This window comes from Alligator mississippiensis, chromosome 14, assembly GCF_030867095.1.
Source record: "Alligator mississippiensis isolate rAllMis1 chromosome 14, rAllMis1, whole genome shotgun sequence".
NCBI lineage: Eukaryota > Metazoa > Chordata > Crocodylia > Alligatoridae > Alligator > Alligator mississippiensis.
The window spans coordinates 724,914-750,469 of record NC_081837.1 but is presented as its reverse complement, the minus strand read 5'-3'; the positions used below and the strand labels follow the sequence as shown (position 1 = coordinate 750,469).

The window sequence follows — 25,556 nt, the reverse complement described above, 5'->3', positions numbered from 1 at the left end:
CCAGCTGGGAGCAGGGGCCCTGCGGCATGAGCACTGGCCCTTTAAGAGCAAGCCCACATACATGGCTCTTGGCTGCTTTGGTTTCTCTCGGCCCCTCTTCCTCCAGCCTTGCAGCGCAGATGAGGATTTCTCAGCAGAGGAGAATTCTCCCCAGCTCCCCCTCCCCCTCACCTCCGCCCTCTCTAATGCCCAGGGCCCTTCACTTCCATAATTCTTCATTTTCCAGCCTTGAACGCAAGCCAGACACATCTGTCTGGCCATATGCGTGAACTCTGCCGTCTGTGCCGAGGTGGTTGTAAAACAGGGCCGCGGAAGGCCCTACTGGGAGAGCACACATGTGTACCCTCCAGCTATTGGCGCAGGGCCCAGAACCACTGCGCTTCGCCTTCCAAACCCACCCCAACCTCTTTGCATTTCCCCCCCCCACACACTTTTTTTTCCTTCAATTTTAAAAAATACATATTGAGGCAAAGGTAGAAGTGAGCAGGAGGGAGGGAGGGGCTGCCCTGCACACCAGGCTATTAGTGTTGGCAGGTACCTGGGTCGCATTAATACAATAAGGAAGAAAGCGGCAGGGAGCGAGCTAGCGATCGGAGAGATGGGCTGTAAATTCAAGCGGCCTGAAGCCTCCCAGCCTCCCCAGGTTGTTAAGCCGGAGGTGTAAGCAAATTCCCCACTTCCCAGTGCTCTGCACAGACCCGGCAAACAGGAACTGCACATGTTTTTGGGAGGGCAGCAATCGCAAAGCCCCAGGCTGCAGCTCCCTTGTCTGTGCACAGCTTCCCTGGCGCCCAGGACTGAGGCTGCCCCCTCCACAGCAGTCAGGAGCTGCCGGAGGTGTCCCAGGGTCTCTCCCCAGTGCACCCCTCCCCTCTTCCGGAGCTGCACTGGGGCTGGGGCTTTCAGCCGGATGGAGGTCAGAATGAGGGTGTGGGCAGCACCGGGGGCTGCGCAGCTGAGGGCTGAGGTGCACTTGGAGCCTTTCTGCAAGGGGTGGAGGAGCAGTCCTTGGGGGCTGAGTCAAGTCATGCAGCCCAGAGCTGGCTGGGAACAGACTGGAGAAGAACACGTGTGCAGGCCCCAGCCCTTGCTCCATGCGGGCACTGACCAGACAGCCTGAGGCAGGGGAGGGGCCGCTGGATGGGGCTGAGCTTCCTCCAGCCTCTCCCTGGCCTGTTCTCAGGGCCTGGGGCCACAGAGCTCCTGGGTCTCCCTAGAGAGATGCTCCTGCGCTCGCGGACAGGGACTCTCCCCTGACGCTGTGCTGCACTCTTCCTTGCGGTCTCACCGCATCTCTGCACTGGCCTCCCCTACTTGGGCAGGGGTGCATGCTTCTGCACAGTGCCACAGACAAGTGGCAGCTCCTTGCCTCTTGGTCCCAGGGAGATACAGGAACTGGCACTGCAGTGCCGGAAATGCTCGTGGTCTTTGCTGCACCTGCCCCCCACTCCCTCTGCGGCAGGGCAGCGCAATGGTTCCCTTGTGAGTAGGAGCAGAGGCCCTAGGTACTGCCAGGGTCAGGCCTGCCAGCTGCAGCAGGAAGAGATCTAGGGCTGAGCGCAATACCCACACTGCTGGGCCATCCTTTCTTCCTTCTCCCTTCAGTTCCGTGGTGCCCAGAGTGATGCTTGGCACCCCAGGGCAATCACAGGGGCCTGCAGAGGGGGGCTGTCCTCACCCCATAGAGACACCACTGTGTCTGCTGGGCTTCTTCTCTGCCTTTGCTTTCACTGCCCCCCTCTGCTGCTCTGTCTGCTCTTGCCCATCGCGCTCTCTCTGCCCTTGCTGCATCTGCGTCTCGTTTCCTGGGAAGGGCTGCGGGTGGGTGGCTTCACTCGCTCGACTGGCTTAGTTGCGTTCTCCCTGCTGAGCCCCTCGCGCTTCTGATCTCAGCGTCCTCTCTGCTGTGCTTCAGTCTGCTGCACTTCAGTCCCCTGCTTGGAGCTGCCACCCAGTCACGGCTCTCTGCCCTCACTGCTAATGGGGACCAGCCCCAAACCTGTGGCTCACACATAGCCTTGTCCCATGCTACATTGCTTTGTGCCACTGCCCCTGTTTCAGGCTCTGCCACTGGTTTGGTTCTGCATGGCAATACTGGCATGCAAGCCACCCAGTTGACCTGTAAACATCTTGTGCAGCACCCAGAGTCTTCAGCCCCATGCGCCCTTTGTGCAATTACTGTCCTTTATTTTAGGAACCTGTTGCTCCTGTCCCATTTGCCCTGAGGGGCTTATGAGACAAGTGCCTGTTTGTCATGCTGGTAGGGACAGGGGCTTGTCCTATGGCACTCGCCTTCTCTTGGGAGGCCAGTGGCCCTGCTATCTCCTCTCAGTGATTTGTCCAGCTCGGGGTGCAAGAGGCACCTGGGCCTGCAGAGCTCAGCTTGGCTCCTCTGAGACAGCAGGAGTAGCCCCTTGGCTTGGTCCTGCCAGGGGACCTCTCCATTGGGTCTCTGTGGCAGGAAAAGAGACGGGCTCCTCAGACAAGTCCTCCCTGAAGTGAGGCTTTCTGCTGTGCACGGTCTGCCCACCTCTACCTGCACCTGTGCATGCGTTCCCGTTCTCCTCCTGCCCCGCATCCTCCAGTGCCAGTTCACCAGTCCAGCTGGGAGCCCGGTTCCCATGTCTCATCAGACCAGACCATTAGAGCCAGCCACCAAGCTGGGGCAGGTTGAGTCACAGACGCACCTGGGAGCTGCTGGGTGCCGGGGGGAGCAAGGGTCACGTCCCCGCCAGGGCTGCAGTGGCGAGGGAGCCGGGCTGTCGCGGGCAGACGTGTTCTCCCTTGCGACGCACCCACTGTGGCCCTTGGTTCCCAGCCACCCAACCCCCTCCCTTGGCCGAGCCCTTGGTCCATGCTGTTCGGCGTCCCCTGTCCTTTGTGCCACTGCTGTGCGCTGGGAGCGGTCGGGTTTCCTGAGCAGTTGAAAACATCCCACCTGAAACATAACAGGCTCTTCCTCTGGATGCTGCTATTGTTTTGCTCGGCATTACAGAAGTGGCTTCACTGGGCAGCCAATTATGACATGTCTTCCCAAAATAGCCTCCCCCTGTCCCCTCCGAGCACACGGAACAGCCGCCCCCTTAAGATGCAGCCACTCCTTTGTGGCGGGAGCGTGAGTAACCTGCTAAATATAGCCCCGGCCCATTCACGCTTTCCATGGAGGAACAATGCGGCGGGTGCGCGCGCGCCGGCACGCACCTGCCTGGGAGCGGGTGCCTGCTGGTGCGGAAGGCGCACACCCACCCACGGTGGCTCCGCCACGGCGGCAGCCCAGCTCGCTACCAGGCACGGGGCACGTCTCCTCCTGGGGAAGACGCTGCCGACAAACCTTGGAACGAGGAAACCCTCGAGCAGAGTCTAGAAAGAGGCATTGTTCTTGGCCCCCTGGAAAATCCGCCTCCTATCCCCTGGAGCAGACGGAGCCGGAGCAGGCAGCGGCGCCACGGCTGACCACTGCAGGGAGAACTGGACTGACGTTCGTGACCCGGCGAGGGCAGAGTGCTAGGTGCCACCCCAGCCCCGTCTACAGGACCCCATCCTCCCTAAGCAGGACGTGGGTCTCTCCATGGCTGTTCGGTTCCAGGCGGCCGGCCCGTGGCTTCTCCCTGCTGCCAGGCATTGAGTGTCTAGAGCTCCTGTACATACATGGGGTCCAATAGGGCCCTGGCCGGGGACAGCCCTCAGCAACTGCAGCCCCTTGCTGCGGTCCTCTTGCCAGGACATGGTGGCAAGACAGGCAACCGCTGCAGGATATCCCCAGGGGTCTGGCGGACTTGGGCAGAAATTTGGGACTTGGACGTGGTCAGAAGCACCTGAGCTCAGAGCTGTCACCAGCCAAAGGAGCTGCCACCAGTCCAGAAGAAGCCGAGCACTCCCTGTGCTGCCTGGCCTCAGCAGCCCTCTTGTCTGTGCTCCCCACGGCACACGGGAGCTTCCGGCTTCTCTGCTGCTGGCGGTGGAGCACGCGCTCGTTCCCCTTGCTCCAGGAATGCAGGCCAGAGCCTGGCTCCCTGCAGGCATCAGCCCTGTCCCTGGGAGAAGCAGCTGTGCTGCTCTAATGTCATCCCGTCCCATGTGATTTCCAGGGCCTTTGCACGTGGCCGGCCTCCCAGCTCCCAGGAGACGGGGATGGGTCATTACCGTGCTTGAGCCATGGGGACAGGAAGTGATCTCTCAGGATTGCACGCCAGGCTGGCCGGAGCTGGGAATGGGACCCAGGAGTCCGAGTGCCTGCTGCTTTCCCCCGACGGGGTGCAGCTCCCATCCCTGCGGCACCGGCGGAAGAGTTAATGTGGTCGCAGCTCCCAGTTGCGCACCCGCGCTCTTTCGTCTCTGGCGAAAGGCCAGCGAGAGGCTGCATGAATCACAGGCCACTCCCCTCCCCCCATACCCCCTTGGCCAGAGGCTTCTGCAGCCTTTTACTCACACAAACAAAAATAAATCTCGCTGCCGGCCTCTGAACTCTGCAGAGGCGAGTTTCCCTCTGGCTCCCCGCGCGTCCTGGAGCTGCGAGAGGGGACTTGGCACGCTCCCCGCCGACCTCGCTCTTTCGCTCCCTGCGCATCCTGTGTCCTTCTCTCACCGGGCGGCCCGGGGAGCGGAATGGGACGTGACGACCGGCACAGGCGTCGCTCGCAGCTGCCAGGAATCTGACGGGTATGAGCTGTGAGAGCCAGGAGGGCAGATGCCACCCACGAGGGGACTGCGGGGTCCGGGGCGCCTTCCAGGGGCCATACCCGCAAGGCCGCACACACAGGGCATTGCCCTTGCACGTGGGCCTGGGAGCACAAACCCGTCCGGCGCCTGAGGGGTCTTGGGCACAGCTTGTATTCTGGCTTCACTGGGGCTGCTCTCTAATGGGACATGGGGCCCGGGCCTGGGCCTGGGCAGGAAGTGAGAGCCATGTCGCTGAGCCTTTTTGCCATTTGTGAGGGCAAGTGGGGCTGCTGCTAGCAGCTTGCTGCCCAGCCAGAGGGGCCCTCAGTCATCGGAGCTTGGCAGAGCCAGGCACTTCCTCATGGGTGTCTGTGGGAGCAGCAGCCCCGTGCTCTCATGGCCACACGTACAGGGAGGGGTAACAGCAGCAGCTGCCCGCTGGTGTTGGCTATCAGAGCTGTCCCGTGGCACTGCTTCCCTGGCATGAAGGTCCTGCCTATCCGAGCTGCTTGTGCACTTTCCCTAGGCCAGCAGCCCTGCTACAACTCTGCTGCAGCCACGTAGCCCCTCTAGTGTGGACACTGGCGTGCCAGGATACAGGGCCGTATCCCAAATGCTGCCCAGTGCTCGGTATGCCTCTGCACGAGGGTGTTCTTCACGCCCTCCCGGGGTGGCAGCTGCATACCTGATGCATGCAGTGCCGTGGGGCTCTGCTGGAGGGTCAAACAGCTTCTGGGCCAGAGTCCCCCTTGCTGTGAGTTCCCATCGGGGTCTCCCAGCTGCTCTGGTCAGGGGTTCCCTGGGCCTGGCCCAGCTCCTTCCTAACTTGCTCCTCTTCTCTCTGGGCTCTTGCAGGCTGTGCTGAAGGATCAGAGTCAGATGAGGCAGATGGAGCTGGAGATCCGGCCCATCTTCCTGGTGCCAGACACCAACGGGTTCATCGACCACCTGAGCAGCCTGGCGCGGCTGCTGGAGTGCAGGAAGTTCATCCTGGTGGTGCCCCTGATCGGTGAGTCTGGCCAGGCGCATTCTCCCTGACCCCGCTCCCACAGGAGCCTCACTGATCTGCTGCGGGCACATCCTGCTGCAGCACAGCCTGGGCCCATCCAGACCCCGCTGTCACTGGTTGTCATGGCTAGCCTCAGGCCAGGCTGCTGGCCCACCAGCAGCTACTTTGGGGATGAACTCATCTCCGTGCCGATGCTCATGCTGGGGGCCCTCCTGGCCCCAGGAGCCTCCTCTATGGGTACCTGCCCTTTCCCCCGGTGCTGCCCTGCAGTGGGTCTCACACAGGCCTCCTCTGGTCCATGTTGCTTATCTCCCTTACTGCCTGGTCCCCACCCAGTGCGAGCTCTTGTTCCCCCCCTTTAATGCATGTGGGGTGCCAGGGGCATCGGGTGTGGGAGGCAAGCGGGTGTTAAGCAGGATTTAGAGGGAATTTGGGAGGGAGCAGGGTGGGGGAATTGTTAAACAGTCGAAGCAGGGAGCTTATCCCTGCTGAGCCAGGGCTTAGACACGGAGCGATGGCCAGCCCGCGTCCCAGCGCCTGACACTGCACTGGCCCAGCCCTTTATTTTATCCTTATAAAGCTCGCAGCAAAGCAGCAAGCTGGTTCCCGTTATTGGTAAACACTCGCCCTGGCAGATAGCAGCCTTGCTGCTGGGTGGTCTCCCGGGGTGGCGGGAGGATTTGCTCAGATGCCTTTGCTCTGATCATCAAACCACGCACTGAGTTCGAGGTAACGTTCTCCTGGCTGGTGTCACGCTGGGACTGGGTAGCTGGAGCCCAAAGGGACTGAACCCCCAGCGCCAGCCTGCAGCCCAAGTTATCCTTTCAGACACAAAGGAGGTATCCTGGAGCAGGAGCAGGGGAGGTGCCTCAGGTCCAGAGCACAGAGTGGGCTGCCTGTGCTGCTGCCTCCATGGCCCTCGGAGCCCCAGCTCTTCCGGTGTGTGAGCAGCAGGTGTTGTTCCCCGCGCTGCTGTGTGGGCACATGCTCTGGGGGTGGGACTGTTTGACACCAACTCATGGCAGAGATGAGCATGAGAACTGTTAGTGTAGCGTGCTTGGAAATGGGCTGCCAGGAGGAGCCTAGCCTGACCCCTGTGCTGTAGGCCCTGCAGGGCAGGCTTCTCTCCTGGTCGTGCTCAGCAGGCCAAGTCCCTGGGAGGCTGGGGCACAGGGCAGGAGGGGCGTCGGAGGCAGCACTGCTGTCCCTAGAAGGTGCTGCAGAGCCCTCGTGCTGTCTTGAAGCTGCGGCGCCCTCCTGCCTGCGCTGCTCCACCCTGGTGGGCTGGTGCACACACTCAGTAATAGGACAAGGATTGCTGGCTGGGGAGACCCAGAAAAGTGGGGGCAGCTGGCCCCGACTCAGATTGGGAACCCTGTAGGTGCTTCAGCTGGGCCTCTCCACCTTGGGAACACCAGGGAGGGGCTGTCAGCCTGGCAGAGGTTGCCGAGCCCGGAGGGATGACAGCCCCGTTCATAGCACCTGGGAATTTTGGTATGCGCCCTGCAGGGCAGCCTGCCTTCCTGGCTACTCTGGTGCAGGTCAGTGGACGCTCGCTCACCCATGCTGTGTCACCCGCCCCGTCAGAGGAGCCACTGGCCCCCTGCAGCGGCTCTGAGCTCCACGAGACTGCGATTGGCCAGTGCTGCCCTGACTCAGGCTGAGCAAAGCCACAAGACCAGCAGCCAGTCTACGCTCAGAGCACGCTGGAGGGGGAGTGCCTCCCCTCCTCAGTCCAGAGCACAGAAGCCGTAGCAGAATTGTCTTCCCCTGTGAACTCATTGCAAGCATAGGGCTGGGTGGAGAGTGTCCCCCACGGACCCCCTGCCCGGTGCCCAGGGCTCCCCTCCTGCGTGCTGCTTCCCGAGGTGCAGCAAGGGGTTAAGTGTGCAGCTTTCCCTTTGGTTTCTTTCTCTTGCTCTTTAACCTGCTCCATGCTCCTTGGGCCTGACCCTGCCGTGGAGAAGCCAGGCCTAGTGCAGAAGCACAAACAAGCCTCCCCTTTGAAGCCTGTTTGGTTTGGAAGCAGGAAGGCCGATTTCGGGAGGGAATACCAGCTTTTCCTGTTTGATGTTCTGTCTTAGCAGTGCTCCCCCCGAATCCCAGCCCTGCATTGTATGCACATGGCAGCACTGGAGCGCTGGGGCCGGAGCCAGACGAGCAGAGCAGCTCCATGCAGCTTCGCCCACGTACCCAGGCAGCCAGTGCCAGGCTCGCCACAGAACTGAATGGTCACACGGGCTCCCTGCTCAGTGATTCACAGCACCAGGGAGAGGCCTCAGACCCCGAGCTCTCTCCCCAAGCCCCTGAGGAATGCATATTTCCCACTTGAACTCAGGGCTTGGCTTGGAGCTTGGAAAGAATCTCCAGAAATCAAGCCACAGCTCAAACACATGCTGTGCACAGGGACTCACTCTCACACAGGCCCCAGGCACACTGGCACACATGTGTAAGTGGGCTGTTGCACATGCATGTGAGCACTTGTACAAAGACCTCACTCACTCACACTTGTTCCTCCTGGCAGCAGGGAGTGCCTTGAGGACAGGTGCTCTGTGGGGCTCTCCTGGGTGTCTCGTGCAGGTGGTGGTGGCCCCAGCCCAACTTTCAGGAGCAGCAAATCCCCAGTCTAGCAGTGCAGGAAGCAGGCCTGGGAGTCAGCCTGATCCTGGGCCGGGCCTGTCTTTGGGGCCTGAGAGGAGCGTGCTGTCCCGGCCGTGGTGAGGCGCAAGGCAGGGAGACCACTGAGCAGCCTACCTCAGTAAGGAGAGCTGTGCAGGGGGTGCGTGTTGCTGCTCCTCCATGCCCCAGCCAGTCCTGCAGGCACTGGCTGCTGCAGACCTCACTTCATGTGCCAGGCCTTCCTGGAGAGCGGTGCGCAAGGATGGGCTTCTCTCAAGCTGCAGCAAGTCGGAGGCCAGGACCAGTGGCTGCAGTGGTGGCAATAGCCTCAGGAGAGCTGCAGGCTGCATGGTAGATGGCTATAGCGGTCAGTCATCCTGGGGGGGTCAGGAATCAGCCCTTGGAGCCTGGGACTAGGAGATGAGGCTAGGTGGCCCAGCCTGCCCAGTCCAAGAGACATTGCAGTCCCTCACCAAAGTCTGGCGCTTTCTCTCACCCCTGCCCCAGGCTTTGGTTGTGGTAGGAATGGGGCAACTCGGTGAGTTTTAGCTGAAGCAAGAAGCTTGTGCTTCTGGAAAAAGCATTTAAGAGGGGATATGTAGCAGTCTTCAAATACCTGAAGGGCGCTATAAAGAAGAGGGAAAGCACCTTTTCTTTCTCGCTGCATAGAGGACGTGGACCAGTGGCTAGAGGTTGCGGCAGAGGAGGTTTAGACTGCATATCAGGGAAAGCTGCTTCGCTGGTAGAACGGCAAGGCCGTGGAAAAGATGGCAGGAAAGCTGTGGACTCTCCATCTCTGGAGGTGCGCAAGAAGAGGCTGGGCAGGCACTGGTCAGGGATGATCTAGGCAGAGCCAGGCCTGTGTTCTACCATGGGAATTTCCCAGGCTTCGGGGCTTTGCTGGTTGCCCCCCCTGGCAGCAACATGTCAGGGTGGTTTTTAGTCTCGTTCAGAGGCACTGGTTGCTGTAGCCCAGGCTGGGATTTTGACGGGGCTGCACCAATGCTTCTGCTGGGACCAAAGCCAGAGGTCCCTGGTCTTGTCTCTCCACTCAGGGTCTGACCGATCTCTGTATTTAGAGTCAGGAAGGAATTTTAACCCGTGGCCAGATGGGTACAGACTGTCTGGTTTTGGTGTGGGGCATGGCCTCTACCTAGGATCTCTTGAGTGTATCTTAACCTTTATAGAAGCGGGACGCTGGCTGCCGTGGTCTCCCCGCTTTCCCTGTGGCAGGTTCGGGTGTTGTCTGCGTTGTGTCAGAGTTGACCATGGTCTTGTGTGGAGTTTAGATTATCGCCTGTCTGGGATGGTCTGCACAGGACTGATCCTGCCTCAGGCAGGGGGTTGGAGGTCCCTTGCAGCCCTTCTCTCTGACTCTCTGATGTCTCATTACTGTGTGCACCGCAGTGGTGCCTTAGGACCTCGCAGCGGGCAGAGTCCCGTTGTGCTAGGTCCTGTACATGCATCGCAGTGAGACACGGGATTGCTCATGGCCTGGCCTGGCCTGGCCAGGCAGGCTCTGGGTGGGGTGGGGGCAGCACCACTCTCCTCCTCTTCCCACGTGCTGACACAGGCTTGCTCCTCACCTGAGGCCTCAGCCGCAGGGCCCCCATTGCGAGCAGCAGGCAGCTCCCCTGTCTCGTGCTGACTGTGCCCTGTGCCCTTTACGTGTGACAGTGATCAACGAGCTGGACGGCCTAGCCAAGGGCTCAGAGACGGAGCACCGTGCTGGGGGCTACGCCCGCCAGCTGCAAGAGCGAGCCAGGAAGTCCATCGAGTTCCTGGAGGGGCGCTTTGAGAGCCGCGACAGCTGCATGAGGGCCCTTACCAGCCGCGGCAATGAGCTCGAGTCCATCTCCTTCCGCAGTGAAGACACCACTGGCCAGCAGGTAAGAGGCCCTGGGCCGACCCCGGAGCATGCATCGGACGGAGCCAGAGCCCCCCAGCTCAGCTGTGCTCGGGCTGAGCGGGAAGGGCTCCCCTGGTGACGTGGCCTTGGTCCCCACTGAGCGCGAGGGGGTGGCTCTGGTAGCCCGGGGCATGGGGTGAGCATGGAAGGGGCGCTGCACCTCTGCATCCTGATGTGGGAATATCGTCCTTCCTCCCAGGGCAACAACGATGACCTGATCCTGTCCTGCTGCCTCCATTACTGCAATGACAAGGCCAAGGACTTCATGCCAGCTAAAAAAGGTACGGGGGCCTGGGCTCCCCCTCCGTCATGTTGAATGCAAGCTGCTGGTGTTTGCTTTCAGGGCCCTTCATGGTCTGTCACCTGCCTGGTCGATCTTCAGCCATGCCCCTCCCTGCTTCCCCTGTGCTGCACCTTACCCTGGGGCATACACCCACGAAGCACCTCCGCCCCCTCCTTAGAGTACCCGTCTGCTGCGGTGCCTGCAGAGCCCTTGGTAACAGGCCGGCGGCTGTCATCTGCCTGGCCTGGGCCCTTCTTTAGCTCTGCCTACCCCGTGCCCAGCTGTCATCTCTAGCTATCTGCTTGCACCAGAAGCTGGACGGAGCGCCTTGTTCAGGCTGTACAGCACCAAGTGCACCACAGCTCAAGTAGAGTCAGTGCTTGACTGAGCGTCTAGTCACAATGGAGGTGACTGGAAGGAGGGCAGGGCTGTCTGCCCCTACTCACCAGGGCAGGCGATTGCCCGCCCCCCCCCCCCGCGAGAGGCTTGTAGTGGCCAGACCCTCCATGAGCAGTTTGCAGGGGCTGCTGGGCTGGGTTTGCATCAAGCCCCGTTTGTTAGCACAAATTCTTAGTAGCTTAACTTGTCAGAGGCGCAGAGCGGCCGTCACCAGTGTTTATGTGCGGACGGGGCCGAGCTCTGGAGTCGCGGATTATGGCGGATGGGCCTGACAAGCTGACGGCCTCTGGTTTGTAACAAGCTGCCGCGTCACCGAGCTCAGCAGAGGATGTTTATCATTACGCGGCTCGGAGAGTGTCCACACAGAACCTCCAAGCCGGCTCCCAGCAGGGCCTGGCCCATGGCCCATGGCCCGTCCCTCCCAGCCCAGCAGATCCCGGCCGCGCTCCCCACAGCCCGCCTTTCCAGCTCAGCAGATCCCGGCCGCGCTCTCCCTACTTCCCCCCCAGCTCAGCAGATCCCAGCCACGCTCCCCACAGTCATCCCCTCCCTTCCTCCTCCCCGCCCCAGCGCAGCAGATCCCTGGCCCAAGTTAGGCTCCCATGGCCTCTGTTTTTTCCATCCAAGTCCTGGCACGGAGGCGCTGTGTTTCCTGTGCTCATAGGAACAGCTCTGGTCACAGGGCCCAGCTGCTTACACATGCCCCATATGCTTCCCCCACTCTGCACATGGAGCCCTTGCTCCCGCCCCAGGGTGCAGGGCGGCTCCTCCAGGGGCAGGGGCATGCGGGCTGTTCCTCAGGGTGCAGCTCGTTCTGTCTGTCTGAGCTGAGTCCGCCAAGCCAGCGGTCGCGGCCTGTCCAAAACCACTTAAATTCAGGGCAGGGTTTGGATCTCACCGTGAGAGCGCAGGGAGCAAAGCAGCCACGTCCTGGGAGAGCTCAAGTCAAAACCGTGTCCTGGCCCCCGAGGCACCTCCTGCGCCTGCCCTACATGCCTCCCCTCTTGGCTGGTGACCAGGGCCCCTCACAAAGGTGCTTCTGGGCCAGGGCAGGGCAGGGGACACACAGCTGGACAGGTCTGGTGTGCAAGGGCCCCTCCCCAGCCCAGCCTGACTGAGGGCTTCTCCCAGTCTGACTGGAAGGAGCTTTGTGCAGAAGCCATGAGGCTCCGGCAGAGCTGACCCTGGGGGCTTCTCATGAGCAAGAGCCTGGAGAGGCAGCCTTGGTCGGGTGAGAGGGGTTGCCCGTGTTTCATAGATGCTAGGGTCGGAAGGGACCTATTAGATCATCAAGTCTGACCCCATGCCGGGGCAGGAATGAGTACTGGGGTCAGATGACCCAGCCAGGGGTTGTGCACACCTGGCTGCCCATGTTGTGTGCGTGTACTCAGCAAAGCCCAGAGCCCTTTCAAGGCTCCAGCAGCACAATCCCTGGGTCCAGCACATGCCCACGGGGGGAGATCACCAGCACAGGGGCGTGGGAGGTTGCACAGGAGGGGGCCCCAGTGCTGTGGAGCAGAGGGCAGGTGACAGCGCTTTGGCTTGGAGCTGTGCCAGCAAGCCTGTCTGCCTCTCCACTCTGCCACAGGCACTGGCACCTCAGCCCTGACCCCCCAAACCTCCCCATCTCCATTCCAGATGACCCAATCCGCCTGCTGAGAGAGGTGGTGCTGCTGACGGATGACCGGAACCTGCGGGTCAAGGCGCTGACCCGCAACGTGCCCGTGCGGGACATTCCCACCTTCCTGAAGTGGGCCCAGGAGGGTTGAGCGTGTGCGGGCAGGAGAGGCCGAGTGAGTACCGCAGCGCGTGGCCCGTGGGTCCGCAGCGTTTGAGGCAGGCTTTGCGACATGTCGCCTGCCACCCGCCCACCCGTGAACAATAAATGCCACGTCTTCACCCCCTGGCATGGCCGGGCTGCCGTGGGGCAGGCGCGCTGGGAAGGTCGTTGCTGCCGATGGTTCGTACAGAGGCTGGAGCACTGAGGAGGCTCAGGTGAAGCCAAGCAAGTAGGAGCTGTGTCCCAGAAGACTTTAGGGTGAGCTCTGGGGTCAGTCTCGCAGCCTCTGGCTCCTGACGGTTTCCTTGAGGGCAGCGAGTTCACAGCAGAGGCCCGTGTTCCCCTGGTGCTTACCCAGGGGCAAGAGTGACCTGTTGTCCTAGCCCCTCCTAAAGAGCAGGACCCTGCGGACAGGCTGGGGCAGCCCGTGCTAAAGAAGACCCTGGTCTGTGGGGTCAGGCTCTCCCTGGCTGCCGGCATCGCCATCTCACCGCCTTGCTGCTTCTGCTTCCTCGCAGCGCTGCCCTTTCCTTTGGGTCCCAGTCACCCCGGGGCAGGACAGGGTTGGGCCTGGGCCAGCCCATAGGCTGCCCTTCTTCCTGGCAGCGGAGTCTGCCTGGAGCTGATGAGCGTGGGGCTCCTCTCTCCCTCGGGAGATGCCCTTGCCCCTGCGAGCCCTGGAGCACCGGGGCTTTAGGGCCCTCTGCCCCCAGTCTGCCGAGCAGCATCATCACTGAGGCACCACCACCCTGCAGCTGTTTCTGCCCCTCTGCTGTGTCCCCCCCCCCATGCCAGACACACTCCTGCTCCCTGTCCCAGACCCCTCTGCCACCCCTTTGGGCACTCGGACAGTCGGCTCCGACTGACGTTAGGCCGTAGTGTCGTGGGCATCATGGTGGGGTCACTAGCTGCTGCCTCATGGACCCCGAGGGTGGGGTCAAGCCACGTGGGATGCTCTGTTTCCCTGGGGAAGACCCCTGTGTCCAGCAGGGAACAGTTAACGGACTGTCCAGCCGTGTGCGATGTGGCTGCTGCTCAGGGGGCCTTGTTGCCTTGCATGGGGGGTCTGGCACCAATGCTGTCTCTCTGCCACCCTGAAGGTTTCCCAGCATGTGGGTCCTGCACCCCAGACCCCCTCATAGGGCAGGAGCTTCCCCGCAGGTGGTTCATCTCCAAGCTGGAGCACACTGCAGGCACAGACATTGCGAGGGGCTTCAGCCCCTGGCTGCCCTCCGCAGCGGTCACGTAGCACTCCCTGGCCCAGCCCCGGCATGCCCCAGCACTATGGAAGCAGCCAGTCTGGACCCTTGGGGCCTGAGCTGCCCTCCCAGTGCTTCCCTTTCTCTGCTCTCAAGCACAGGGGCCTCTGGGAGAGGCAGCAGCAGGCCTGAGAGCAGCTCTTCTTGCCACTCTGGGCTGGGGCTAAACCGGCTTGAGCAGGGCACTGCTGAGGGTAGTGGGGAGGAGCCCCTGATGCTGCTCTGCTGGGCAAGGGGCTTGTCTGCTTCATCTGCCAGTGCTGCCTGGGGCCAGGGATGGGACCTGGATCTGTGGCACATAAGGTGCCCTGGCAGGGTGGGAGGGGCTCTGCTTGCTCAGCCGCTTGCTTTGGAGGAGTCCTGGCCTCCGCTTCACCCGACTTCCTGTCCCCAAGCCCACCCCAGGGGCTGACTAGTCCAGGCAGAGAGGGGCCCCGTGGTCGGGCAACGAGCCCTCAGGCTTTGGGCTCCTGAGTGACAGCTGCTTGGAGGCCGCGGCATCTGCTGGGGAGCGCGGACAGCGCACATCAGCGGTGCATCAAAGGGCACTCGATTCTGGACCACGGCCAGGATCCTGCCCAGCTCAGACCCTGGAGACCAAGGCCTGCGAGGCCGCTGATGGCCAGGCAGCTGGACTTCCACCACAAGGACCTTGCCAGGGGTTCTGCCTGGGACATGCCGGCCCAACACAGCTGCACAGGCCTGCAAACCCAGAGCTGCAGCATGGATCCCTTCTCCCCAGGCGGCTGCAGCCGTACAGGATGGCCTTGCAAGAGGACTCAAGGAACAGCCTGCACCATAGAAAGAAAGCCAAGGCCCCCTAGGCTTGGCAGGGCAGGACCAGCTCTGAGCAGGGGCTGCCTCTGGACACTGCTGGCCCCTGGGCCTGGACTCTTCCCTGGAGACAGGGACTGGGCATGCAATTGCTGCTCCCCCGACCTCGTGTTTGCAGCTAGGGAAGGGCGCCCTGACACCAGCCGTGGGTAGTGGCTCTGGCAGCAGGCGTCCAGCTCCTTCGCACGGGGCTGAGCTGTGCCTGTGCTGCTGGCTGCGTGCAGAGCATCAGACCCGGGGGGGGGGAGGGGGGCGCTGGTGATGTCTTGTGCTGTTTTGTTTAGAGGTTTTAATAAATTTTGCTACCAAACACTCCCTGTGCTCTGCCTCGTCTTGTCCCGTCGTGGTCAGTCCCTGCTCCTGCGTCTACTGGGGGAAGGAGATCAAAGAAACTGTCCACGTCCATTCACCACACTGAGGGGTCCCGGGACAGCACCTACAGACCACGAGACCAGACAAAGCTGCTGGGGCCGCCCAGTCCAACCCGCTCCAGCGCCAGGCTGGGCCCCACTGCCCGGGCCAAAACGGAGCTGCAGCCATTCCTCTCCCGCTGCCTGGTGAGTCCGGCCTCCCGGCTGGGAGGGAAACGCTGCAGGCGCCGCCTTCCCCACGCACTACCAGTGCTGGAAAGCAGCCGCCACGTCTATGGCAGCTTTTGCCCCCCACCTCTCCCTCCCAGGGCCCTTGTCTGGCCAGTCACATTACAGCCCCAGCATCAGCCCTTTCCCAGCCTGGGTCTGCCAGAGCAGCCACAAACCCAGCTCTGGGGTCCATCTTGCCAACCCCTGACCTCTGCAAGGCCTCTGGAGCCCCTCTGTTCCCTCCCCCAGGCCCATGCCACCGACAGAAGGAGCTGAGGCCTGCTCTGTTAATGTCTTTATTGCTCACTGCTTTGGGATATAGAAAAGGGGGCACAGGCCCCAGTACAAACCAGGACAATATACAAGGGGTGGGGGGGGGCACAAGACCCCTCCTGCACTTTGGCTCCAGCAGCTGCTTGGCCAGCGGGCATGGGGGCAAGAATGTCCAACGCTGCCCCCAGCCCTGCGGTCACTCCTGGACCAGCCGGGCCTGGTCCCTGGTGCAGCCAAACCGGAGAACCTGGAAGCAGCACCCCCAGCCGGAGCCCCAGGCCCAGACACCAGGTGCCCGTGCGTTCGCGCCCCGAGCCGCCTGGGGCTGGGGCCTGGGCTGGGGGGGCAGCCAGCTCAGCAAAGGCACAGTTGGTTGCAGACTGGGGTCAGCACGGCCGCCTCAGGGCCTCGCGTGCAAAGGGGAAAAGAGCGTCAGGGAAGGAAAGAAGCTTCACATTCACCCCCAGCTAGGCAGGGGTGGGGTGGGGAGCCCTGGGGTGGCAGAGCCGAGAAGGCACGAGGTGGGGCCCAAGCCGGGGAGCCCCTTCCAGCTGCGCCCCACTCTCCCCGGGGCACAGGGGAGCTACCGCCGTGAAGACAGCACGGCTCAGCCTGGGGACAGCCAGCTGCACTGCTGTACGGGGGCGCTGGCTGCGTGCCCCCCTCGTGCCGTTGCCCCTGGAGTGGCCGACCCAAGCCGGCCGGAGAGCAGAGGCACCGTCTGCCTGCCCTCTCCTGCCCAGTGCTCGTCCCTCCCGCATGGAAGTAGCTGACAAACGAGATTGCTTTGTCTTTGTCACAGCCCCGGCCCAGGGCAGCTCCACGGGTGAGGGGAGAAGGCTGAGCCCGATGCCCTGTGCCACCCCGCTCCTGCCCTCCACAGGGACGGACCCTTCCAGTAGTGCCTGGGCAAGCCTGGCCCTGTCTGACTGACCATAGCCCGCAGCACGGATTCCCCTGCCAACGCTCAGGACACGGACAGCTCGTGCACGGCAGCAATGGCTGGGCACAGCTCTCTCGGCAGCCCAGCCGGGGACGGGGAAGAAAGGAGCCCAGCGCCTTGAAGTCCAGTAAGGGATTGTAAGCAGGAGCTTCCTGCCTTGCCCAGCTCCCCCATGCCCCCAGCAGCAGCGAGTCGCCGTGGGCCAAATGCCCCACCATGAAGAACTGCTGGGGGTTCCCAGGGGCTCAGTCTGGGGACGGGCCCTGCCGCGGATGCAGGGTCAGGGGCTGCAGAAAAGCTCCCTCTGGGGCAGGTGACTTGGGCATTGCCCCCACAGCGCTTCTCTGAGGCTGCCAGGCCCGGCCTGGGTCAGCAGGGCCCAGGGGTTGTCCCTGAGTGCAGGCAGCGATGGGGCCTCTCCTTCTCCCCACCCTGGTGAGTGCTTTGGTTTCTGGGGGCAGGTGAGCCGTAGGGCTACAGAGAGAGGATCTTTGGTGAGTGGCCTGGAGGGGCCGTGGGTGCAAGGAAGGGCTGGGGACATAGCTAACCCCACTGTCCTCTGGCTCCCAGGCAGAGCGCACAGGCTGGCAGAGAAGTTGGTGAGGTGGTCAGGCCTGGGGTCTGCTGGCTCTGGGGTGCGGTGCTTCCAGCACAGACCCTGCGAGTCCCAGTCCTGATGCCCAGAGGGGAAATCCAGCAGCAAGACAACTGCTGCCGTGGGCAGGGCCCTCCCTCCCGTGACCCGGGGAGGTCATTCTCACAGAGAAATGGGGACCTGTAGCTGCAGCAGCAGAATCCCCAGATCTCCGGGCACCCCTGCCTGCCGCCGCCCAGGGGCCCGGCTGCTTGGGGGTCTCCCCTGGGCAGGACAGAGGGGACGAATGCAGTGGGCACAGCAGGGCTCGTTCTCAGCAGGGGCATGGCTCAGGGCAGGAGCTCCAGGAGACGGGCGCTGGGCTCCCGAGGTAGGTGGCAGGCTTCTGCCCAGTCACCGGTTCCAGCACCCACTCAGGGCAACCACCGCGATGGAGAAGGGGTCAGACTGGTGGGGGCTGCTCCCACCATCCACCTGCTGCTCTGCACGTCCAGTGCCATCCGGTAGGTCCCTCCAGCTCCTAGGAACCAGCTGCCAGGCGATCACAGCCCCCACTATGGCTGTCACCCCCAAAAGGCCCCAGAGGGGGGACCCATCTGGGGAGGGGCAGTGGTGCGGAGAGGCCCAGCCAGCGGCCTCTGCGGCTCCGGCGGGCACAGGGCACGGGTGCGGGCAGCCGCTAGGTGGGCGAGTAGCGATCTATGGTCCGGGCAGCATCAAGGTGAAGGTGCGGGGCCTGGCCCAGCACCTCAGCCGCCTTGTCCTGGCTCAGCCCTAGGTGCTCGGCCGTAAACTTGGCCAGTGGATAGAGGCTCTCCATGGCCTTGGGATCGCTGAGGAAGTGGGTGTGGGAGAGCAGCTCCGCCACCTTGTCCGGCTGAAGGCCCAGCTGGTCGGGCGGCAGGCGGGCCATGGCATAGAGGCTGTCGGGCAGCTCCAGCTTGGGCTTGCCGTCGGGCCCGGCCGTGTGCATCTTCATGTGGCTGATGAGGTTGCGTTGCTGCGCGAACTTCCCGCCGCACACCTGGCACTCATAGGGTTTCTCGCCCGAGTGGATGCGCATGTGCTCCGTGAGGCGGTACTGGCGGGTGAAGCGCATGCCGCAGGCATCGCAGGCGAAGGGCTTGAGGCCCAGGTGGCTGCGCATGTGGCGTGTCATGGTGCCACGCTGTGTGAATTTCTTGCCACAGATGGTGCAGGGGTAGGGGCGCGTCAGCCAGTGGGTCTTCTCGTGCTGCCGCAGCGTGGCCGGGTCCTTGTAGGCCTTATCGCAGGAGGCGCAGCGGTAGGGCCGCAAGATGTCGCCCAGGCCAGGGCTGCTCTTGTCCAAGAAGGGCCCGGGCGGCTCGGCACCTGCCTTGTGGTACAGCTCCTCCTCGGTATGGGCCTCCACGTGGGCATTGAGCTGCTCCGAGCTGGGGAAGCCCTTGCCACAGGGGATGCACACGTACAGGTTGTCGCCCAGGCTCTCGGGTTCATAGGCCAGGTGGCCACAGTAGCGGTCCAGCGGGTCGGTGGGAGAGGGGCCTTCACTGCTGCCCGTCTCCTCGCTGGTGCTGGGATCAGGCTCCAAGTCATGGCTCTCCACACTGGCATAGCGGGTCGGGGCAGGTGCCGGTGAGCCCTCACCCTTGTCCTCCCGCTCGGCCTCCTTGTCAGCCTCGCACTCATCCAGGTAGCTGCTCAGAGGCTCATGCTTCATCCAGCGGTAGAGCAGCTCACGGCCCTCAGCTCTCCCAGGGGGCTCGGCGCTGGGCGGGCTGCCACGGAAGTGGTCAGGGGGGTCGCCGCCTGGCGAGGTCTCCTGGTAGGCATTGCCGTGGGCAGCCAGGAGGGCAGCACTGCCTGGGGGGCTGTCATGCCGGGGCGGCAGCGAGGGCTCACGTGCCTCGCTGGGGTGCAGCCGGTCGGTGGGCAGCAGTGGGGCAGTGGGCCCGGCAGGGCTCTTCTTGGACAGGTCAAGGCCGCAGGGGGGCGAGCAAGCCCGCTCGGGCGGGCACAAGCCGTGCGGGTGCCGGGGGCCGACCGAGGCGTAGAGCTCCCCGCACTGGGTGTTGAGGGGCACGCCCGGCTCAGTGGGCGGCAGGTCCAGGGGCACGGGCCGAGGGGTGCCGCCGTAGCAGGCCTGGATGACGGGCGTGGAGGTCCGCAGCCCCCGGCCCAGCTTGCCGCAGGGCCCATAGCCACCCCCGCGCAGGTGGCAGTACTTGCCGCTGCGCTTCAGCCGCTTCTTGCACAGAGCCACCAGGTCGGGCACCTGCAGGTAGCTGGCGGCGGCCAGCACGGCCCCCAGGCTGGGCTCGCCGCCCGGCTCACCCTCACCCAGGCGGCCGGTGTAGATGAAGTCCAGCACCAGGCGGAAGACGCCCGGGCTCACCATCTCATGGTCCAGGTTGATGAGGTTGTCGTGCACCACCAGCGCCTTGAGGTAGGCGCTGCTGGCCGCCAGGATGTTCTTGTGCGCCCGGAACAGCGCGTTCTGCACCACGATGATCACGTCGCACAGGAAGCCCTTGGTGCGCTGCGTGTTGAGCTGCAGCAGCAGCTGCCTCGCGTGGCTCGGCACCTCCATGGCGTCCAGCATCGCGCTCGGCGCCCCGCCACCTGCAACACAAGCGGGCGTCAGGGCTCTGCCGTCGCACCCGGCCCCGGCCCCGACGTCTGGCGCTGCCGCCCGGCGCGGCCTCACTGCCCGACGAGCGCGGAGCGCCGGCTGCCGGCGCTGGGCGAGCGGGTGCCGCCTCGCAGCCTCCAGCCCGGGCCCGGAGGTGCGTGCGCTCGGGCGGGCGGGAGCCGCGCCGGGAGGGAGCCGGCCCCGCACTGACTGCGGCGCGCTGGTGCCACCGCTTATATCCTGGCCCTGTCTCCCCGCCGGGGCGGGTGGGGGGGTGAAGCCCCCGGAGGCACCGGGGGCGGTGACATCACTCCCCGCGCCTCCAGCGCCGCCGCCAGCCCCGCGCCCACCTGAGCCGCGCCCGCCGCACCTGCCCCGGCCCCGGCCCCGGCCCCGGCCCGCCGCCCCCCGCCCCGGCCACACTTCGGCCCGCGCCTGCCCGGGTCGCGGCGAGGCGGAGCCCCCTGCCCGGCCGGCTCTGGCCTGCTCCGGGCCCGGCGGGTCCCCGGGCGGCCCGGGGGAGCCTGGGCTGGGGCGGCGGCGCCGGGACTTGCCTGTCCCCGAAGCCGCGGGGCGGGTGAGCTCGGGGCCGGGGCCGGGGCCGGGGCTGGCGCAGTCCCGGGGCGAAGAGGAAGGCGCGGGGAGGAGGCGGCGCGCAGGGCTGAGTGCGCGGAGCCGGGCCGGGCCGGGCCGGGCCGGCCGCGCACGGGGCAAGGGGCGAGGGCGGCACCCGGTTGCCCGCCACCGCTTCCCGCGCGGGGCTTTCCCGTCCCGTCCCGTCCCATCCCATCCCGTCCCGTCCGTCCGTCCGCGCCCGGGGCGGCCCCGGCCCGGCCCGGCCCGTCCTTGCCCCCGCGCCGCGCCCCGCCGCGGCCCCGCGCTCGCTACCTGGGCTCTCCGCCGCCGGCCAGCCGAGCTCCCGGTGTCCTCGCATGTCCGCCGGGGCGCGCTCAGCGCCGGGGCCCGCGCCGCCCGCGCCCCGCGGCCGCCCGGCGCCGCCGCCCCATGCCAGCCCCGCGGGCTCCGCCGCCGAGGCGCTGCCGCCCTGCGAGCTCGCGGGGGCCGGGGCCGGCGCCGGGGCCGGGCGCGGGTGGCGGCGGGTGGCGGCGCGGCCGGGCGCGGGGCCCCATGTGCCGCGGCGCGGGCGAGGCGCGAAGGGGAAGCCCGGGCGCGAACTCCCCCTGACCCCGGCCTGAACTCCGCGCCGCGCCAGCCCTGTTAAAGGGACTGCAGCTGATTTCCTCCTCCCCTGCCGGGCGGGGCTGGGCCGGGCCGGGCCGGGCCGGGCCGGCGGGGCTGGGCGGAGCGGAGCCCCCGGCACCTCCCCGAGGACCCCGGCCCCGCCCCGCCCCGCCCCGCCCGCCCGCCCGGCCGGGATCGCGCCCTTCGCCTCCGCCCTCGCCCGGGCCAGCCCAGGTGAGAGCCGAGCCGAGCCGGGCCGAGCCGGGCCGGGCTCCCTCCCCGCGGGCGGCAGGGAGCGGCACGCGCCGCACTGGGGCTGGCTCTGGCGGCCCCGACGGGCCCCGACGTCCGAGCCCGCGCCCCGGGCCGCCGTGACCGAGAGCGTCGCGGAGTCGCCGCGCGGGTCCTGCCCCGGGAGCCGGGAGCCGGTCGCCGCCCGGGCCGCTCTCCTGCACGGACGCCGCCATCTAGCGGCCGCCGCCGCCTCCGCCCGGCCCGGCCCGGAGCGCAGGCAGCGCCTCGCAGCGCGGGGACAGCCCGCCGCCCGCCCGCCCGCCCGCCCGTCGAGGTGCGAGGCCCGCGGGCCCCGGGGCGGCGGCGCGGACTCACCTGGCTCCTTCCCTCCGGGCCGGCCGGGCCCAGGTGAGGTGCGGGCGGGACGTGCGGGCCCTGCCCCGGGAGACCAGCGCTCCCGGCCGGCTGCGGCCTCTCCGCCCGGGGCTTCTCCCGCCGACCCCCGCTGGGGACGGAGCTGGCGACGGGGCGGGCGGGCGCCGCCGCGCTCATGTAGGTGATGGCGAGGCGGCGGGACCCCCGTGCGGGCCGACAGGACGGGACGGGACGGGACGGGACGGGACAGCCCGCGGCCGGTTCCCAGGTCGCCTTGAAACGGAGAGCTGTGGATTTGGGGCGGGGGCCGGGGGCAGACACCGCGTCAGCGCCGCGGCCCAATGGAGCCGGAGGCCGGGCCGCGGGTCGGGGCGGGCGGTGCCCGGGCGCGGAGGCGCGAGGGACGGAGCCCGTGCCCCGAAGCCGCTGGGCCGGGGTGCGGGTGCGGGTGGGGATCGGGCCCCCGCGCTGCCCGGCCCGGCCCGGCCCGGCCCGGGCGTCGTCCCCGCCAGGCTCGAGGAGTCGCGGGTTCTGCGTGCCCCGGGCGGGGCGGCGGGGCCGAGCAGACACGTGCGGGGGCCGCCCCCTCCAGCGCCGGCCGGGGAACAGGAGACCCCGCGAGCCGAGACTGGGCGGGCCCGGGCTCTCGGGCGGCGGCGCTGGCAGCACGGGCAGGTACCGGGCGCCCTCCCCGCTTCCCGGGGCCACTTCTGGGTGGCGGCGCTGCCTGCTGCCGGGCCCAGCTCCAGACCGCGCAGCTCCGGGCGAGGACGGGCCGGGCAGGCGGTGCTGGGCACAGAGGCTGAGGGGACCCAGGGCCGGCCCCAGCACCCCGCCAGGCGCGGCCGAGACGCCGATTGCCGCCTGCCCAGCCTGCTTGTCCACTCCCCCGCCCGCGCCGGGGCCACCACCTGCCGCTCCCCCCGCGGTTCAGGGCCGCCCCACTGCAAGCGCCGTGTCCTGCCTCCCCACCGCTGCCCCGGGGCATCCGCCGCCTCTGCCACGTGCTCAGCCTCTGCAGCCAGGACAATTAATCACGGGGCTGCTTTGCCTGTTTCAGGTGCTTTGCATGAAAGGGGCCTCCGCCGCGGCGCCTCCGGCTGCTCGGGCTGTACCGCAGACGCCGGGGCAGGCAGCGCCGGTGAGTCGCCCCCAAAAGTCCCTTCTCCAGCGGGGCTCTTCTCTGCCCTCCGCGGCTTCCCAGGCCCAGCAGCAGGTGCACTTGCGGTTTGCTGGCCCGGCTGGGCAGGGCAGGGTGCCGGGCAGCTGGGGAGCCAGGGGTCTCTTTCCTCTGTAGCTGCCTTGAGGCCTGAGCTGCCCCAGAGGTGACCTGTGGCAGGGGTTTCCCTCCCTCTGAGGGTCTGCTCTGGAGCTGCGGGCTGGCTGTGTGGGGGCAGCGAGGAGGGCGCGAGTGCACCCTGGGACACGCTGGGGGGCTCAGGACAAGGGGAGCTGGGATGGGGAGCTGAGGGGCAGCTGGGATGGAGCACAGCACCCCATTCGCCCCTTGGGCACCGTCCCAGTGCCCTGCAAAGCGGATGCCAATCGCCAGAGCCTGCCTCTGCCACGCAGCAAGGTTCGCTCCAAGAGGGAAGCTGGTGCCAGGCCTTCCCTCCACTTCCTGCACTCCCGGGTGGGTGGCTGCTGGGCAGAGGCCCAGGGCCATCTCCTGGGGCGGAGGCAGCTTGCTGGCCAGCTGGGCCCGGGGGAGCAGCCTCATGTTTCTCACTTTCACTTCTCCTTTCTCACGGCCCAGCACATTTTATGCAACCAGAGCCCTGCAGGGCTGGTGGGACGTGCTCTGCTCCTCGCTGTGCCCCTCTGTGCCCCGCACACAGCCCCACCCACCGCTGTGTGGAGGGAGGCTGCTCCTGGCAGGGCCAAGAGGAGGTGTGGGCAAGCTGGATACACAGCCATCGGCTTGCTCCCCGCCGGCGCCTCCTGCCGCACTCCCCTGAGCACGCAGACAGTGGCACAGGCTTGCCCTGCTCCACGGGTGTTCACTCGCACCTGCACGCACACGCCAGCATTGCCCCCGACACGTGCAGGTTTCAGCCTGGCCTGGGAGGTGAGCGACTTTCATCCGCGCTGCCGGCGGCCTGCTCTGCCCAGCTTGTCTGTCGGGGCTTGGGGTGAACCGCAGGCCGTGGGCCTGTTTAGATTTGGGTTTTACTCTGCCCTGTAATCTGCTATGGGTTCCCTAGTGCGGCGTGTCCCAGGCGCTGTGCGCGGCTGGAAATTGCAGGGCAGGCCCAGCCCCCGCCTGCCCTGCTCCCATGGGTAATTGGAGAGCAGGACCCTGGCACTCGGGCTGGCTGACGTCAAAGCAGCTCACGGCTTGCCCGCGAAGGAAGGGCACGGGATTGCTAGCCTGACCTTGGGGGCACCCTCGCCTGCCGGGGCTCTCCACAGCCAGGCACCTCTGTGGCTCCGTGGAGCTGTGGTCTCTGACCTGCTCCCATGAGTTACAGGCATGGACACCTGGCTGTTCTGTCACACACCAGAGCTGGCATCTGTGTGGGCAAGTACCTTGGTGGGCTTGAATGTCCGTGTGTACTGGGCAGCGGAGCATCGTGTTGCGACAGCGTGCATGTGCATGCATGCACAGAGTGGAGGCCAGGCTCTAAGCATCCCATCTGCATGCTCTGGCAGCCTGTGCCTGGAGCCTGCCGCACACTGACCTGGGCCATGCGGGCGGCACAGGGGTCGCCCATTGCAGCCTGATGCTTGCTGGTGCGGAGCCAGTGCAGCCCCACATCCCGCACTCTGTGTGCCCTGTGACAGGGCTGAGCATGCGGCTCTGCAGGGTAAGGAATGATGCGCCTGTGCCCTCGACTCCGGCTAGGCGCTGGGCACAGGCTGTCTCAGCTGGTGCGCAACCCCTTCCACAAGTTGGATGTCCCTGACTGTGGGGCTGGCATCCTGCAACTTGGCCCATGGACCCGTGGCCCTGGGAAGGTGGCATCTGCTTCCGCGAAGCCTGGTAGGCTTGGAGATGAATGGCAGCCAGCCCCCTTGGGGTACCCATTGGATCCCATGAGCGGAGAGAGTGCGTGACCTGGTCCTTACCAAGCCCAGGTCTAATCCCAGCTCCCCGGGCACTCCTTTTTCTCTCTCTTTTCTCCGACTGTTCAATTAATGGCTGGAAAGAGTTCAGGTTCTGGCAGCAGGTCCTGGCTGCGGCTGGGAGGAACGGCTCCCCCGGGCTCTGTCGGGGGAATTTATGGGGCCGCACTGCACAAATCAGCCCAAAAACCAGCTCGGAGACAGCTTCTCCCGGTGGCAAAGGGGGGACCGTGCCTGCCCCCCCCCCCCCTCCCCAAGAGTGACACGCAGCTTCCCTACCCAGAGCCAGTGACTTGGGGATCGAACAGGCGAGTGGAAGTCAGGGGGCTGGTGGGATCTTCCCGTTTCTTGCCCGTTTCCCACTTCTCTTTCTCAGCTGTCAGTGGAGAGAAGGGGCTGAGCACCGGCCGGTCTGGAGCCCTGCAGGTAGCAGGCAAGGCTGGGACAAGTACACAACAGCCCTGGACACAGGCTTCTCCCGCCTGAGCACAGCAGGGCCTGGCGTTCGCCCCCAGCCCATGCGTTTGTGGCCCCGCACTGGGCTGGAAGGTGGCCACAGTAGGTCTCCATAGGGCCCTGGGACAGTGGGCCTGGAGTGCTGCACCCCAGCTGCTAGTCTGGGGCTCCTGGGTGGGGGCTGCAGCCCTGCCATGAGCAGGAGGCCTCTGTGCAGGCACCCACAGCCTGGCACAGTCCTTCCCGGCCAAGGACAGTGACCCCAGGCCTGAGCGCAGAGCGAAGCCACAGTGAGAGCTCGGGGCCTTCTCAACCTGGGGCTGGCAGTGTGTACCAGGACGGAGGACGAGGATCAGGGGTCCTATACCCGCTCCGCACACACCCCTCGGCCCTCACGGGACCACAGCTCTCCAAGGGCTTTCTACAGTGGGTGGGAGAGAAAGATGCAGTGGCAGTGCTGGGGAGGGACCCAGAGGCCCTGACCCC

General features: G+C 65.6%; 2 protein-coding genes across 3 annotated transcripts in view; one reads left to right on the top strand and one right to left on the bottom strand.

Moving 5' to 3' along the window:
• Nucleotides 1-15,063, top strand: part of SMG6 (SMG6 nonsense mediated mRNA decay factor) — a 111,569-nt gene extending 96,506 nt beyond the window's left edge. Inside the window, exons 16-19 of the mRNA XM_059717576.1 lie at nt 5,515-5,668; nt 9,965-10,176; nt 10,396-10,477; nt 12,517-15,063. Coding sequence (XP_059573559.1) covers nt 5,515-5,668; nt 9,965-10,176; nt 10,396-10,477; nt 12,517-12,647 — 579 coding nt within the window. The 3' untranslated portion in view covers nt 12,648-15,063. The remainder of the gene's footprint in view (nt 1-5,514; nt 5,669-9,964; nt 10,177-10,395; nt 10,478-12,516) is intronic.
• A 552-nt stretch (nt 15,064-15,615) lies between these two features.
• On the bottom strand, nt 15,616-21,624 carry HIC1 (HIC ZBTB transcriptional repressor 1). 2 transcript variants are annotated; one of them, XM_059717482.1, is made up of 3 exons: nt 21,549-21,619; nt 20,646-20,972; nt 15,616-19,747 (listed from the first exon to the last, which is right to left on the bottom strand). In XM_059717482.1, the coding sequence occupies exons 2-3, from the start codon at nt 20,689-20,691 to the stop codon at nt 17,823-17,825; spliced, it is 1,971 nt and encodes a 656-aa protein (XP_059573465.1). In that variant the 5' UTR covers nt 20,692-20,972; nt 21,549-21,619; the 3' UTR covers nt 15,616-17,822. The 2 variants fall into 2 exon arrangements, with proteins under 2 accessions (XP_059573465.1, XP_059573466.1); XM_059717483.1 differs by lacking the exon at nt 20,646-20,972 and having other exon boundaries at nt 21,549-21,624.
• Between the last annotated feature and the right edge of the window lie 3,932 nt (nt 21,625-25,556).